The sequence below is a fragment of the Pristis pectinata genome, chromosome 2, assembly GCF_009764475.1.
Source record: "Pristis pectinata isolate sPriPec2 chromosome 2, sPriPec2.1.pri, whole genome shotgun sequence".
Taxonomy (NCBI): Eukaryota; Metazoa; Chordata; class Chondrichthyes; order Rhinopristiformes; family Pristidae; genus Pristis; species Pristis pectinata.
In genome coordinates, this window is record NC_067406.1 from 20,368,566 (window position 1) to 20,384,978 (window position 16,413).

Here is a 16,413-nt window from a genome sequence, read left to right on the forward strand (position 1 = left end):
AATTGCTGGGAAACAGCTCTGACTACAACCCCATCAGCAAGTCACATAGCATTCTGATTTGGAACCTTATTTGTCTACCTGCACTTCCTCTGTAACTGTAGCACCATATTCTGCATTCTGTTCATGGCTTTTCCCTTTGTACCTCTTTGATGTACTGATGTTTGGAATGATCTGTCTGGATGGCATCCAAAACAAAGCTTTTCACTGTATCTTGGTATATGTGACAATAATAAACCAATTACCACTTCTCAGTTGGTTGCTCGATCGAAATCCCGTGAACCTTTGCCTCTGGCGATAACTTTGCCCAATCATGGGAAATGTGGTACAAGATCCTTATGCCTCACAATCTGGAATTGCCTCACACCTCACTTTCTTCCCTTAAGATTCCTAAGCAAACTTTAGCCACCTAGTAGACCACTTCTGATAGGTGTCAGCTACAGCTATATTGGGATGGAAGCACAAAGTTGCTCTGCTCCATTTTGACCCAGAAGAGTACCTGACAATGTCTCCAGCCTGCTTATCAATTGGGCTGGTGACTGAGTGGTTGATCTGTCTCAGCCCTTTCCTGAGATCCCAATCATCAAAGATCCCAGTCTTCAGCCAGTTTGATTCACTTGACATATCAAGGAACGGTTGCGCGCACAGGGTACAGGAAAAGCTAAGGGACCAAGCTGTGATACTGAAGACGTGCTCCAGAACTAGCTATTGTCAATAGCCAAGCTGTGGAAAGCAACAACACTGGTAATGTAGAAAGTTGCTGAGGTGTGCCCTGTCCACAAAAAAATGAGACAAATTCAAACTTGCTAATAGCCACTCTATTAATCTGCTCATTCATCAGCATGAAGGTATCACAGAGTGTGCCATTATTGTTTATTCACTTGCTTACTGGTGGTCAGTTTGGGTTCTGCTGGGACCATTCAGCTCTGGGCTTCAGGATGGCTTTGGTCCAAAGGTGAGGTGAAAATGATTGTTCTTGACATGAGGCAGCGATTGACCAAGAATGACATTAAGGAAATGTGCAACAAACATCAAAGGAAATTAAAGGGCAAACTCTCCGCAAGCTGTATCTGTGCTATGTTTCAGCCCAGACACTAATGCGTGTGTCTGGGAAAGTGTATCAATGTTCATCATTGATCTTCCTTTCAACATATAATCATCATCAGTATCTTGAAACTTAACTGGACTAGATGCATAAATACTTTGACAAAGCAAGCCTATAAGAGGGTATTGCAGTGAGTAACTCACTGCCTGGAGGCTCAGTTATTGATTTCAGTCAGAGGGCTATGGGTATTACCCATAGGCTTACCCATAGAGGGCTATGGGTAAGCCTAGTAATTTCTAGGGTAGGGACATGTTGGGCACAGCTTTGTGGGCTGAAGGGCCTGAATTGTGCTGTAGTTTTCCTATGTTTCTAACTGAGACTGTTAGATTTTGGGATAGGGATAAGGGGATAGGGCAGGAAAATAGTGTTGAAATAGAAGATCAGCCATGATATTTTTGAATGGCTAGTGGGGCCTACTCTTGTTTTTATTTCAAATATTCTTTACGTTCCAATGGTCTCAAAATCTTTTCACTATCACTATCCAGTAGTACAAGATAAAAGTGTGATGGAGTACTTTCCATTTGCTGGGAAAAGTGCAACATCAACAACACTCATTTTGACAGTGGCCATGACAAGACAGACAGATTGCATTCTATTCCCAACCCTGAAGAATACTTACTACCTTCACTACCAGAGCACCACAATTAGAGTACGTACATATTATCTCTGAAATGCTCTTCAGCAACTTTTTCAACATCACTCCTCAAACCCACAACCTCTACTATACAGAAGGACAAGGATAACAAGTGCATGAGAACATCATCAAGGCCCCACCAAGTTACACACCATCCTGACTTGGAAATAGATCACTTTACTTTAACTTTCCTTCTTTTGATAGAGCAAGAGTCTTACAATGAGATTTACCATACCAAATACTGGAACTCAGTCCCTAACAACATTACGGGAGTATATTAACCTTATGGAATCAAGAAGGTGACTCACTATTATCTTCTCAAATGAAACTGGAGATTGGCAATGTGTTGGCCATGCCAACAACACCCATATCTATAAATTAATTAAGAAGAAAGATGGGTGGAGTTCTATTTTTATTTGTGCAAAGATACAACACACAATATCAGAAATATTATACCTTGTTACAAGTTTAAGCAAAAGTGAAAAAAAAAAGGATTTATTAAATTTGCTTCATAAAATACATCTTAAAGAACTGTACAGCATTACACTATCAATTTGAGGACAATAAACCAGAATCATTGAAGGAGTTACAGCAGAATTAGTTCATGAGCAGATCCATGGATAAACATTGCATCCTTTGCCGTTGTCTGGCTGATACAAATCTTCAAATTTCTGTAATGCATAAAATGTAATGATTTCACTTTTAAGTTGGATTGTTTTATGTAACTTAATCACATACTATAGTTTACTAAATCCTTTAAATATATGTCTATATCTATGGTAGACAATGAGAAGGAGCATCTGGCTTGCAAGTTCCTGCTAGCCCCATGACCCTGTTTAGTCCTCTTCCATCCTATCAAGTTGCTTGCCATGCTAGATGCTCCAGCCTTAGGTTTGCCAACGGTGATCCCCAGGTGAGCCTCAATTCCTTAAAAGGAGTGGGTCCCCATATCATCCAGCAGTATGCATGGCCACTAGGAGGAGGACCACAGAGAACTCGACTTACATAATATCTTATAGAGCAACCAAAAAGATGAAAGCTTACCAGAGGTACAGTAAAAGTCTGATAACCTGGCATGATTTGGTGGTGCCGTACAGATGGATTTTCCAGACTATTGGATGCTATTTCGATTAATACCTCAACTCTTTTATAATTCACTTTTTTAAATGTTACAAAGTATAATAGATCTTCCAGTGAACCAGGTCAATTTAAAGGCAGCAGGGGAACCAGGACCATGGTAACTTGAAGGGAAGTGCAGGAACCCGGGGCCCCGGCAAGTGAGGAGAGATCATGGGAACTGAGGCCCTGACAAGTGGGGAAGGGAGTGCAGGAACAGGGCTCCAGCAAGTGGGAAGGGAATGCAGGAACCAGGTCTCCGGCGAGTGGGAAGGGAGCATGGGAACTGGTGCCCCATAGGTAGAACATGAATGCAGCAAACATTACCTTGTGGGTCAGATGATATTTCTGAATACTCTGATAGTGGATTATCAGTTTTAGATAGGAGCCCAGAGTTAAAGTTACAATCAGATCAGCAAAGAACTTATTAAATGGTGGAGCAGGTTTGAGGTGCCAATCGACTATTCTTGCTCCTAATTCACATTTGTAAAACTGCTGACTTCTTCAGTTAACTTTGGCCAAATTAGATTGGCTGTGGCAAGTCTTTTCAGTGAGGCAAGTTTAAATGCTGGTTGGTCAATTTTAAATCTAATGCCTTCTTGAGACGAGCCAGTGGGAGTCAAGGTGAGAACAAAATGATAGTTAAGGAAAATGAATAAAATCCATGGAAATACTACAATATATAGGACATCACTGCTTTCTTATCTGCCATTATGATTTTGGATGACAGTTAACATTGTATACTTCGGAGCGTTTCTGAATCACAGCTTGATGAATTGTACTCCAGCAACAACAGCAGGAACAACAGACAGGCCTGAAGCTGGGGAGTAGAAAGGAAAATTGCAGAGTAGCCAGTAGAGTGGGCAGGGGTAGAGAGTGAAGCAGTAGACAGGGGAAGAACTGAAAGATATAGCTTGTGGTGGGACGTCTTCAGATTTGCAAGCTAAGACAAGGGATGCCCATCTAAATTGTGAAATCTATCAGATTCCTGAACAACGGAGGTGCAATAAATGCCATATGGTTATGAGATACATTACTGAACAAGCCAGCATCATGCCAAAATAAATCTTCAGGCATTTTTAATACCTGACAGTCAGTGTGGCCAGAATGGTCATGGAAAGCTACACTCCATACAACCTGCACACAAGTGAGGTTTGATCCTGTAAACACATCTTCAGAGTTTTTCATTCAGAAAATTCCAGAGAAGGACAAAGATGTTGAGTCAATAAATGGCAGCAGTTCATTTGGTTGCCAGGGATGTTCTCAGTAATGCAAGAATTATCTGAGTTCTAACTATAGATGCAAAAGTTACTTTATTAGCAGCCCATGGCCTCCTGTTTGCCTACTATCACCAACAGGAAGTCCAGAAGACTAGCAGAGGAACATAGAGACTGTACATGAAACTCCTGACCCCAGAAAACATCAAGGGATTTAAAAGGAGTAGCACAGGTTGAGGGGACTTGAACCCTTCTTTGATTCCCCAATGTACTGGTGGGAAGCAAGCAAGGCAAACATAAAGAGGTTCCTCATCCTCAAGGGTGTTCAGAAGGTGAGGGAGAGTCATAGGGAAAAGCATAAACTGCAGAAGAGCATGCAGGATCTGCTCCTGCAGCTGTTGGTGGGGGTCGAATTGGAGGAGGAACTCCACCAGGTAAGGTGTCGTTACTCAATCAGGCTGATTTGACAATGCCTCCCAAATTTGTGACCTCTAGCATCCAAAAAGGCAAGAACATTAGGCACAGATCCTGAGAAGGAATATTAAAACAAAACAAAACAATTAAGTCAATTTAGTTCTGGGGCTGGTGATTCACCCTGACCAGTTCTACATAGTATATGGCAAATAGATCTTCGACAGTCTTGCATTACTCAGTGGGATAGGCAATTGTCTTGTCAACTTGGGCCAGAAGAAGACCTTTGACAGAGTATCACACACATGATGGATCCACTCTTCAAAATAGGATTTGGGGAAAGAATCCATAATTGGATGTGACTGCTCTACACAGACATCAGCCATGAAATGCATATTAACAGGTGAGAAATGGAAATCTTCCCGATCAAATCTGGGGTTAGGTAAGGCTGTCCTCTCTCCTCTGTTCCATTGTATTGATTCGTTTTGCTGAACATAAGGAAAGATAAGGCGGGAAGATGGGTGACTACTACAGGCAGTGGTGGCACTCGGGTCAAAGCGTCGCTGAAAATGGACAACTTCATCTTCTGCTCTAACCCACTGTTGATCCACACATTGATGTGTATCTGTGGCCAGTCTGAACTGGCCTTGAGGGCCAGGGAAAACTGCAGGGAAAGAGAAGCCATGTTTTTTGGCAATTGGCCAGATTGATCCTTGATTCCTTTCACCTTCCGGCTCGATTAACTGAAGGTGCTGAGAATATTCAGAGGAGTCAGAACATGCACCAAGAACTGGGTGGGTGGCACAGCCAAGTCGAAACTGGGAATGTAGGAGAATGTGAAAGAACATGGTCATCAGGTATGATATGGTCTTGGTGTTTCTATACAAGAGTGGTTATACTCAGCTCTTGCCCTGCAGCAGTCACCTGTGCTTTCTTCAACCAAGGTGAAGATGTAAATTCCATGTGTCATGATGTGTTAAGGTTCTACCCATCTCTGGTGTTGCACAGCATGGGCCTTGCTATGTTACCTCAATGTTCCATTCAGTTGGACCATGCTGCACCACCTGTCCTTTGCAGAAGAATTTGTGCAGCAGGACCAACTTTGACCACAAGACAATTTGGGAGTGGTCTGAATGGGATGTCCACAAGACCCCGAGGGAAAAGTTGATAATTGATCCTGTTGAATGCTGCTCTGAGCAAACCATCAAAGTCATTTCACAAAATGCCTCATCACCAGAACTTTCAAACAAGTACCAAGGTACATCATGATTGCTTAGCTAATGAGAATTCAGCAACACAATTTGCTGCAGTTGTTTACGAGCTTAAGCACCTGTGAAAGGACTCTAGTTACAGCAAAAAAAAGTTAGCTACATTTGGCTGGCTGTGTCACTTGCATGCTGGGCACTAAATTTCTGAAATGAACATTCTATTTTGAGCACTGTTGTGTAAAGAGATTACCAGGTTACCACTCCCAGTACAGGAGCGGGAGTCTCGTTGCCATGGTAAGTACCGCGAGAACTAGAGCAAGAACGAGAGCGGGAAGCAGTTTGCAAAGGTAGGCCCATTGTTGTTGTTCTTGTTGTGGCGAGTGGACAGGCCTGTTGATCAGCTAATTAGCCAGTAAGAAGCAGTTAGGGTCAAGCAGAGCGGCCATTGTTGGAGTGGACAGTGTTAGAGTGGGGAGCTGAGGCTTTGGCTAAGGAGGCTTCAGAATGAAGAGGCGGAGTAAGTGAGCAGAGGCTTCTGGTAGGTTCTCTTTCTTTTGCTGTTAACTTGTAATTTTCTTTGTGTAGAACAGTGGGAATGGCAGAAGTATGCTCCTCCTGCAGGATGTGGGAAATCAGGGAGACCACCAGTGTCCCTGATGACTTCACCTGCAGGAAGTGCGTCCAGCTGCAGCTCCTTACAGACCACTTTAGGGAGCTGGAGCTGCAGCTGCAGCTGGATGAACTCTGGATCATTCGGGAAGCTGAGGAGATGAGAGAAAGGAGTTACCAGGAGGCATTTACATTTAGGGTCCAGGATGTAGGTAGTTGGGTGACCGTTAGGGGAGGGAAAAGGAATTAGCAGCCAGTACAGGATACCCCAGTGACCATTTCCCTTGATAACAAGTACATAAGCATATCGTTTTGGATACTGTTTGTGTGTGTGGGGGGGGGGGGGGCGGCGGAATGAAACACTGGTGGAGAGCTGGATCTCTGGTGCGGAGTCTGGCGCTGTGGCTGGGGGGTAGAGGAGTGCGATAGTGATAGGAGATTAATTGTTTAGGGGGGCAGACAGGAGATTTTGTGGACAAGAATGAGACTCCCGGATGATATGTTGCCTCCCAGGTGCCAGGGTCAGGGATGTCTCAGATCGAGTGCACAGCATTCTTAAAGGGGAGGGGGAGGAGCCAGAAGTCATGGTGCACAGTGGCACCAACAACATCGGTAAGATGAGGTCCTGAAGAGCGAGAATTGGGAGTTAGGAAGGAAGCTAAAAAGCAGGACCTCAAGAGTAGTAATCTCTGGATTGTTACCTGTGCCACGCACCAGGGAGGGATAGAATAGGAAGATAATGAGTGGCTGAAGAGTTGGTGCAAGGGGCAGGAGTTCAGATTTGTGGATCATTGGGAGCTCTTCTGGGGAAGGTATAACTTGTACAAAAGGGACAGGTTACATCTAAACTGGAGAGGGACCAATGTCCTTGCTGGCAGATTTGCTAGATCTGTTGGGGAGGGTTTAAGCTAGCTTGGCGGGTGGATGGGAACCAGAGTGTTAGATTAGAAGATGGATCAGTTGGTGTAGAAGCAGATACGGTGTGTAGAGAGAAGGTGAGGAAGGACAGTCAGGAATGGGGCATAAATTCAATCAGTTAGATGGGTTGAAATGTGTTTATCTTAATGCAAGAAGTGTTAAGAATAAGGGTGACAAATTTAGAGCATGGATCGGTACATGGAATTATGATGATGTGGCCATTACAGGGATTTGGCTGTCGCAAGGGCAGGAGCAGCTGCCGGAGGTTCTGGGGTTTAGAAGTTTCAAAAGGGATAGGGAAGGGGGTAGAAGGGGTGAGGGGGTGGCATTGCTAATCAGGGATAATATCACAGCTGTAGGAAGGACATCATAGAAGGATTGTCTATTGAGTCAATGTGGATGGAAGTCAGAAACAGGAAGGGAGTGATCGCTCTATTGGGAGTAATCTATAGGCCCCTAACTAGCCAATCGGAACACTGAGGAACAGATAAGTAGGCAGATTTTGGAAAGGTGCAAAAATAACACGGTTGTTGTCACGGGTGACTTCAACTTCCCTAATATTAATTGGCACCTCCTTAGTGCAAAAGGTAGATGGGGCAGAATTTGTTAGGTGTGTACAGGAAGTGTGTAGACAGGCCGACTAGGAGAGGCCATGCTGGATCTGGTATTAGGCAATGAACCTGGTCAGATGAAAGACCTCTCGGTGGGCATGACCACAACTCTCTGACCTTTAGCATAGCCATGGACAAAGTTAGGAGCAGACATTATGGGAAAATATTTAATTGTGGGAGGGCAAATGATGGTGGTATTAGGCAAGAACTTGGGAGTATAAACTGGGAACAGAAATGGTAAATGCACCACTTGCATGGGGTTCTAGATAGGTTTGTCCCATTGAGACAAGGAAAGGATGGTAGGGTGAAGGAACCATGGTTAACAAGAGAGGTGGAAGGTTTAGTCAAGAGGAAGAAGGAAACACATTTAAACTTCAGGAAGCAAAAATCAGATAGGACTCTTGAGAATCATAAGGTAACCAGGAAGGAGCTTAAGTAGGGACTTAGGAGAGCTAGAAGGGGACAATGAGAAGGCCTTGGCAAGTAGGATTAAGGAAAACCCTACAGTGTTCTACACATATGTGAGGAATAAGAAGATGACTAGGGTGAGGGTAGGACCACTCAGGGATAAGGGGGGGAAAAGTCTGCCTGGAAGCGAAGGAGGTCCTGAATGAATATTTTGCTTCAATGTTCACCAGTGAGAGGGACAAGACGAATGTGAAGTTAGCATAGAAAAGGCAAATGTATTGGAGCATGTCGAGATTAAGATAGGAGCAGTGTTGGAGGTACAAAAAAGCATTATCCGGGGTCAGACAGGATATACACCAGGTTACTATGGGAAGCGAGGGAATAGATAGCTGGATTGTTAACGATGATCTTTTGAGTCCTCCCTGGCCACAGGAGTGGTACCGGAGGACTGGAGGATGGCAAACGTTGTTCCATTGTTCAAGAAAGGTAAAAAGGATAATCCAAGGAATGAAAGACCAGTGAGCCTTATGTCAGTGGTGGGCAAACTATTAGAGATGATTCTTAGGGACAGTATTTATGAGTATTTGGTGAAGCACAGTCTTATTAGGGATAGTCAACATGGCTTTGTGAAGGGCAGGTCGTGCCTCACGAGCTTAATAGAATTTTTTGAGGAAGTAACAGCACAAATTGATGAAGGTAGTACAGGGATCTGTTCTTGGACCCCTGCTCTTTGTGATTTTTATAAATGACTTGAATGAAGAAGTGGAAGGGTGGGTTAATAAGTTTGCAGATGACATGAAGGTTAGTGATATTGTGGATAGTATAGAAGGTTGTCGAGGGTTACAATGGAACATTGATAGGATGCAAAGCTGGGCTGAGAAGTGGCAGATGGAGTTCAACCAGGAATACTGTGAAGTGATTCACTTTGTAAGGTCGAATTTGAAGGCAGAATACAGGGTTAATGGCAGGATTCTTAGCAGTGTGGAGGAACAGAGGGATCTTAGGGTCCAAGTTCATAGATCCCACAAAGTTGCCGCACAGGTTGATAGGATTGTTAAGAAGACATATGGCGTCTTGGTCTTCATTAGTCGGAGGATTGAGTTCAAGAGCCGCAAGGTAATGTCGCAGCTCTATAAAACCCTGGTTAGACCACACTTAGAATGTTGTATTTAGTTCTGGTCGCCCTACTATAGGAAGGATGTTGAAGCCATAGAGAGGGTGCAGAGGAAATTTACCAGGATGCTCCCTGGATTGGAGAGCACGTCTTCTGAGGATAGGCTGAGTGTGCTAGGGCTTTTCTCTTTGGAGCGAAGGAGAATGAGAAGTGACCTGATAGAGGTGTACAAGATGATAAGTGGACAACCAAAGAAGTTTTCCCAGGGCCGAAAAGGCTAACATGGGGGGGCTTAATTTTAAGGTGATTTGAGGGAAGTACAGGGAGGATATCAGTTTTTTTTTACACAGAGAGTGGTGGGTGAAGGGAACCTGCTGCCAGGGGTGCTGGTAGAGGCAAATACATTAGGGACATTTAAGAGACTCTTAGATAGGCACATGGATGACAGAAAAATGAAGGGGTATGTGGGAGGGAATGGTTAGATTGATATTAGAGTAGGTTAAAATGTTGGCATAACAGCGTGGGCCGAAGGGCCTGTACTGTGCTGTTATGTTCTATGTATAGATTTTAGCAAAGCGTTTGACGGGTTCCCCATGGTAGGCTCATTCATAAAGTCATGTGGTATGGAAATCCATGGAAAATTGGCTGTGTGGATTCGGAATTGACTTGCCCACAGAAGGCAGAGAGTGGTTGTAGAAGGGGAGTATTTGACCTGGAGTTCAGTCACTAGTGGTGCAGTGGAGATTTACAAGGAATATACCTGGGTTGGGGAGCATGTTTTATGAGGAGAGGTTGAGCAAGTTTGGGCTTTTCCCTTTGGAGTGATGGAGGATGAGAGGCAACTTGATAGAAGTGTATAAGATTATGAGAAGCATAGACAGTGGACAGCAAGCATCTCTTCTCCAGGGTGGCCATGACCAATACTAGAGGTCACCTGTTTAAGGTGCATGGAGTAAAGTTCAGGAATAGTTGTCAGAGGTAGGTTTTTTTTTACACAGAGAGTGGTGGGTGCCTGGAGTGGTGGTAGGGGCCGATACGATAGGGTCATTTAAGAGATGTAGATAGGCACATGGACGAAAGAAAAATAGAGGGTTATGGGAGGTGAAGTAGAGAGAGGGATAGATTGAATGGGGATAAGGTTTATATAGGTCAGCACAACATCGTGGGCTGAAGTGCCTCTACTGTGCTGTACTGTTCTATGTTCAGATTGGACAGAGGAACGATTCAAGGATCTGCTCAAAAGGCTCTTGAAGAAATGCAGTGTTCCCAATGATTCCCTGGAATCTCTGACCATGATGTCTAGATTGGGGAAGGATGTGATTTGAAGGGAAGAACAGAGATGATGGCATTCCCATGATGTTACTGCTGTTGTGCTGAGAGATTGCAGGACTGGGAGATGCTGTCAGGGTATGTTTTATGTCTTGCTGCAGTCTATCCTGCAGATTCCAAAATTAGGAATTGGATTTTGTGCTCAGAGGTACTGACCAGGTAGCTTGTTTGTCATCAGTGGTGTTAAGCTTTATTAGTGTTCTTCCACTTACTCTCCATTTGTTCATGCTGGAAATTCCAATCACACTTATGGCTTCCAGATGGTTGAGTGAATTTGAAATGATGCAGAGTACCCAGCCTTTGCCTTACTCGAGCAACCAAATTATTCGTACGATCAGTTCAGGTAACTTTTGGCAAATGACAGCTCAAGATATTTCTGGTGGGAGAATTGGTGCTGTGTTGCCATTAAATGTCACTAATATGTATTGAGGCATTATCTTATCCCAGATGGAGACTACCAGATACATACGAGGCATAATGTTACTTGCTGTGATAATTTTCGAAATTATGCAGGTCCATCCATGTAATGGCATGAGCTATTTTGTTTTTTCCAGAGACGTGATTGATGACAAATTATGAGAAATCTCCAATGAGAAGCTCTAATTCCAATGTTATGATGGATTGAGATTTCAGTCAATGAAGCTATTCGAGGTGGTTGACTGAGGAAATTTCCTTGAAGAATCCCTGCAGAACTATCCTGGGATTTTGATAATTGACCTCCAATAACCACAACTGTTTTTGTCTGGTATATAATTTCAACTACTGGATGTTTATTATTTGATCCCCAATACTGTTAGCATTGATTTCAAGGGTAGCAGCTATTACCTCTGTATTGGTATTTGTGTCCTTTTCCAGACCAAGTTTGAATTATGGTCAGGAACAAATTATTTCTGGTGGAAGACAAACTGAGAATTGTTGAGCAGGTGTCAAATGATTGCTTTACCATGACTTCTTTATGTCTAAATGAGAGCACGTTGATGGGATGGTAATTAACATACTTATCTAAGGTAAACCAGATTTTAAAAAAAAGGATAGTAAATAATGTATATAAACATTGTCAAGAAAATAATTTGCACAACTTTAAAACAGCTGTTCTGTTGAAAATCAGTTTAACTTGGAGCACAGCAATTTTCTGCATATTTTTAACTGTCTGAGTACCCACTGGGAAATTCATCCATTCCTTGTTCAGCAAGAATTTTGCGCTCCCAACACTTTTATTCTGCCAAAAATCTCTCAATGTCATCAACAGTGATGCATCATGCAACATTTGTTGCACTGAGATTTCCAACCCAACTTGTTTGAAAAACAATTTACTCACAGAACAACTAGGTTTTAGTAAAGCTACTTCCCCTGAAACTGTACTATTTAAAGGGTCACATACTCAAAGTTCATTGCTTATACCCAGTGAGATCTGTGACTTCCTATGACCTCCAACACAACCTCAGAAGTGTGCCTTGACTGCTTTGCCCACAGAGGTGTGGGTCACAGTCAATCTCAGATTCTCGGCCTCAGGGTCATTCCGGGTTGTTGCTGATGATGATCTTTGCCACATTCCACAGTTTGCTGCTGCATTAGAAAGTCACTAAAATTCCATATTCAAGAAAAGAATAGTTCGACCACTTTCCCTTCAGCCTGCAGGAGCAGGCAGAGCAGGTGGGGCATTTGCCTTCTCAAGGTGCAGGCGTTCACAGGCTGCACACATAACCTTACGGAGACCACACTGGCAAGTTCCTGCCAGCAGGGTCTCCAAGGCCAATTTGCTTCCTGTAAACACTGTTCTTCATCAGCCTATTCTCTAATCCCTTAGGAGCACTCTCCCACTGATCTCCCTTCAGAGCAGCATCTATTTATTCAGCTGCCGGTTTCAATGCCACGTTACACATGCAAACCCAACAACATTGTTCTGTCAATCTTACACTTGAGTTCTCATTCCTTATGCAACTTTCATGAACATCATTAGGGTTGCCTGCAATGTTTCAGCACCAAAAAAATGGTGTAGACTAATCCCCAGTCTGTGATTTCAATGCATTAAGTTTTTTAAGGATGTCACTGACCTCTACTGAAAATACAACATTATTGCAGTTAAAAATGTTCACACAAATGGACAAATTGTGTGGACAAATATTTCAATGTACAACTGTTTCCAGTTTCCTAGTTCCAACTGGCTCATCTTCACCATCTCTATGTCTATGTCTTTACCATCCCTCAACACCTCCATCCCACATCAGGAGGGTCTAGGATCCTTTGGTTCTTCCATGAACAGCGCTACTGGTTATCCTCCACCAACAAACTCATCTGCCTAGCTGACCATGTTGAACAACTTCTTCTCCAGATCAAAGATCTAGGTATAGGAACTCGCATGAGCCCTTGCTTCAGTCCTGCTTGGGCCACTTTACAACTATTTTTGCAATATATTGATAACTGTATTGGTGCTATTTCCAATATTCATATAGAATTTGGAATATTCATTACTTTTAGTGCTAATTTCCACTCTGCTCTCACCTTCACACAAACACAAAAAAATAGGAGCAGATGTAGGCCACCCAGACCCTTAACTATGCTCCGCAATTCAATATAATCATAGTTGATCTACGCTGGCCTCTTTTGTGCCAATTCACCATATACCTCAATCCCCTGATCTTTCAAAAATGTATCTGCTTCTAGCTTAAATACTTCTAATAATCTAGCCTCCATAACCCCCTGGGTAGAGAATTCCAGAGATTTGCCACCGTCTGTAAAAAGATATTTCTACACCTCCATTTTACATGGTCCATCTCTGACTCTTCCTTTTCTTGATCTCTCTGTCTGTTTCAGCAGATAAATTAGCAATAGACATTCATTACAATTCCTCAGTTATCTTGAGTATATTTCCCCCCACCCTGCCTTCTAGAAGGACTATGCCATTCTCTCAGTTCCTCCATCTCTGTCTTATCTGTTCTGATGACGAGACTTTCTGACTTTCCACAAAGGCACAAATGAGATGTCTTCCTTCCTCCTGAACAGCTTGCACTCTATCACTGTTGATAGAGCCCTTGCTAGCATTCCATCTATTCCCCATACTCTGCTTTCAATCTCCCTTTTCATGACAAGGACTGAGTTCCCCCAGACTTCACTTTCTAACCCATATGGTTCTGCATTCAATGGTTCATTCTTCATAACGTCTGCCACCTTCAATATGATTCCATCACTAGACACCTCTTCTCCTCCCCTCCCAACATTCCAAAGGGGCCGTTTCCTTCACGGTTTCTTGCTCCATTCTTCCATCACCACCAACCACTCCCCTTCTCATGGCATTTTCCCCATGCAACTGTTGGAGATGCAATACCTGTCCTTTCACTTCTTCCCTTCCCACTATCCAGGGACCCAAACAGTCCATCCAGGTGGGGCATTGATTTGCTTATACTTCTTCCAATTGAGTATACTCCATTTAATGCTCACAATATGGTCTCTAACCTGGAGAAAGCAAGTACAGATTGAGTTATTGTTTTGCAGTTCCAGTTGCCTGTCATTTTAATTCTCTATCATACTTCCACTCTGTCCAATATGTTTGTGGCTTCCTGCATTTTTATAACAAGGCTCAATGTAAGCTTGAAGACTAGCAGCTCATCTTGTATATGGGTACATTGCAGCCATCTGGACTGTTATCAAATTCAACAATTTCAGGTAACTCACTTTCTCTGTATCAAAACTGACAAGTTCTGCTGAAAGTCATCTATCTGTAATATTAACTTGGTTTTCTCTCTAATACATGAATATAGTTAGAAGACCCTGATAAAAGAGAGAGAAATTAATTTATGCTGGCAATCAATGGCAGAAGAAAATAAACAAAAGCAACATAGCCAAATCCATTGGAAGATTCTGCCAATACTTTCCTGGGCCAGCATTGAGAAACACTTATATGCTGACTTGCAGTGAAAAATGCACTTCCCATCATACTGAAATCTGACTGCTATACATTAACAATATAACAAATCCCTCAAAACAACATGGATCATATTTTGGAAGATTGAGATCAAATGTGACAAAGCCTTTCTTCATCAAGATCTACTTTAGAATCTATGGTGAATAACTTCACATCTAATTGCTATACCAAAGATAGGCATCTGAAATCGAAATTAAGAGATGTGAAACAGGTAGCTGATTCACAATTAATTGTTCTATAATACCATGCAGTAAAAATTAACAACCGTGAATTCATTCAAACTGCAAGTTTATTTGGCTAGATAGTCTTTCTAAACGCCTAAAACAGAATTTCAAATGTATTTATTAAACAAATCCATTTTGCCCTACCTGCCATTTTTGTTATCCAAGTAATTTATGGTCCTGAAAAATAGAAAAGTTATGCATGAGAGAAACCAGCACCAAAAAAGTACAAAGTAACCATGTGTAAATTGGAAATTAACATCTGTGGCAATTTTTATTTATAATACTTCAAAATATTGTTAATTCTGGATTGTACTTTTCTCATTGCTGCACAAAATCACCTTTTGGTGTTCATCTTGCTCATTACTCTTTCTTAGAAGCCAATGTAAACTGTTCCTCTGTCATGAACAAACAGACAAGTTGGCTTTGAACCTGCTGTATAAACTTTCAGAGGATTATAGGAAATAAGACAACTACTTTTATATCTTCATGTGCGAAAGTTCCTGCAGTAACAAACTTTTATAATTGTAAATCCTTCAAGGCTACTGATGGATTCTCATATGGTTAACCATGCTTCTTCTAACTCGGGAAATGTTTAAGTTCTTCCTGTATGTGAGAATGCATACAAGGGAGATGATAACTTTTGTGCCAAAACCCTGAACAATGGAAATTTATTAAGTTTATAAATTCACGTTTATAATAAATGAATACACAGGCTTTGATTTTAGCATTTGTGCATGTGTGTGAATATATGTGTGCATGTGCATGACACGTGTGTATATTAGAGTGTGATGGAATTGAAGTCTACAAGCACATTGTTGGAGTCAGACAGACTGTGAATAGAGGGATCTGTGTTACACAGTGCAAGGGAGACCAATTGTGAGGTAAGTGAAGAGGGTCTGCTGCTTCAGTGATCAACAGAACTAAATGCAAGACTAGGAAGGAAGAGGGATGTGATGGTGCAGAAGGAGTAGCAGAGCAAACAATAATCAGGGCATTAGGTAGTTGTTAAGGCTCCAACAGTATTTGGGGGAGCAGATAGTTTTCAGGGAATCCCATGATATTTATCTGCTGACATTCCGACTGTGCAGAATGTGGTTGGAGAGATGAGCACAGGGAGATGGACCTGGAGGAAATGCTCCAGGTCAAAAAAATGCCTAAAACTATTTGTCTCATGGTTTAATCCCTGTTTGCTTCCTTTCAACTACCAGATCTCCCGAAGCCTAGGAAGTCAATCTGCATGTGGTTAAAATAAAATAATTCTTTAAAAAAAGAGGAAAGAATCACATTATGAAATTCAAATAACCTACTATGTCTTGTGATCAGGTTGGCCCCGGCTCATGTTAAAGAATTGAAGAAGGACTGTTCTAAGTAGATTTTTTTTTTCTGTTCTGGACGACTTACATTTTAACTACTTAAACAATTTCAACCCACCCACTTTCATGGGTTAATATTTAACATGTTGTGAATCTTCCATGAAAAGTCAGATTTATAAAAGCTGTTTAAAATAAACAATCTGCATGTTTTACTTTTTTTTTAGAAATGTTAGTTTAAAGGAATAATGAAACACATTTTCTCACTGCCATAAGTCTT

The 16,413-nt window shown here is 42.2% G+C and overlaps 1 protein-coding gene across 1 annotated transcript in view; it reads right to left on the reverse strand.

The window, feature by feature from the left end:
- Positions 1 to 2,357: 2,357 nt before the first annotated feature.
- Positions 2,358 to 16,413, reverse strand: part of LOC127567422 (probable E3 SUMO-protein ligase RNF212) — a 72,570-nt gene continuing 58,514 nt past the window's right edge. Inside the window, exons 13-14 of the mRNA XM_052010310.1 lie at positions 14,968 to 15,000; positions 2,358 to 2,407 (exon numbers count right to left, since the gene is read on the reverse strand). Of these exons, the coding sequence (XP_051866270.1) occupies positions 14,993 to 15,000 (8 nt within the window). The 3' untranslated portion in view covers positions 2,358 to 2,407; positions 14,968 to 14,992. The remainder of the gene's footprint in view (positions 2,408 to 14,967; positions 15,001 to 16,413) is intronic.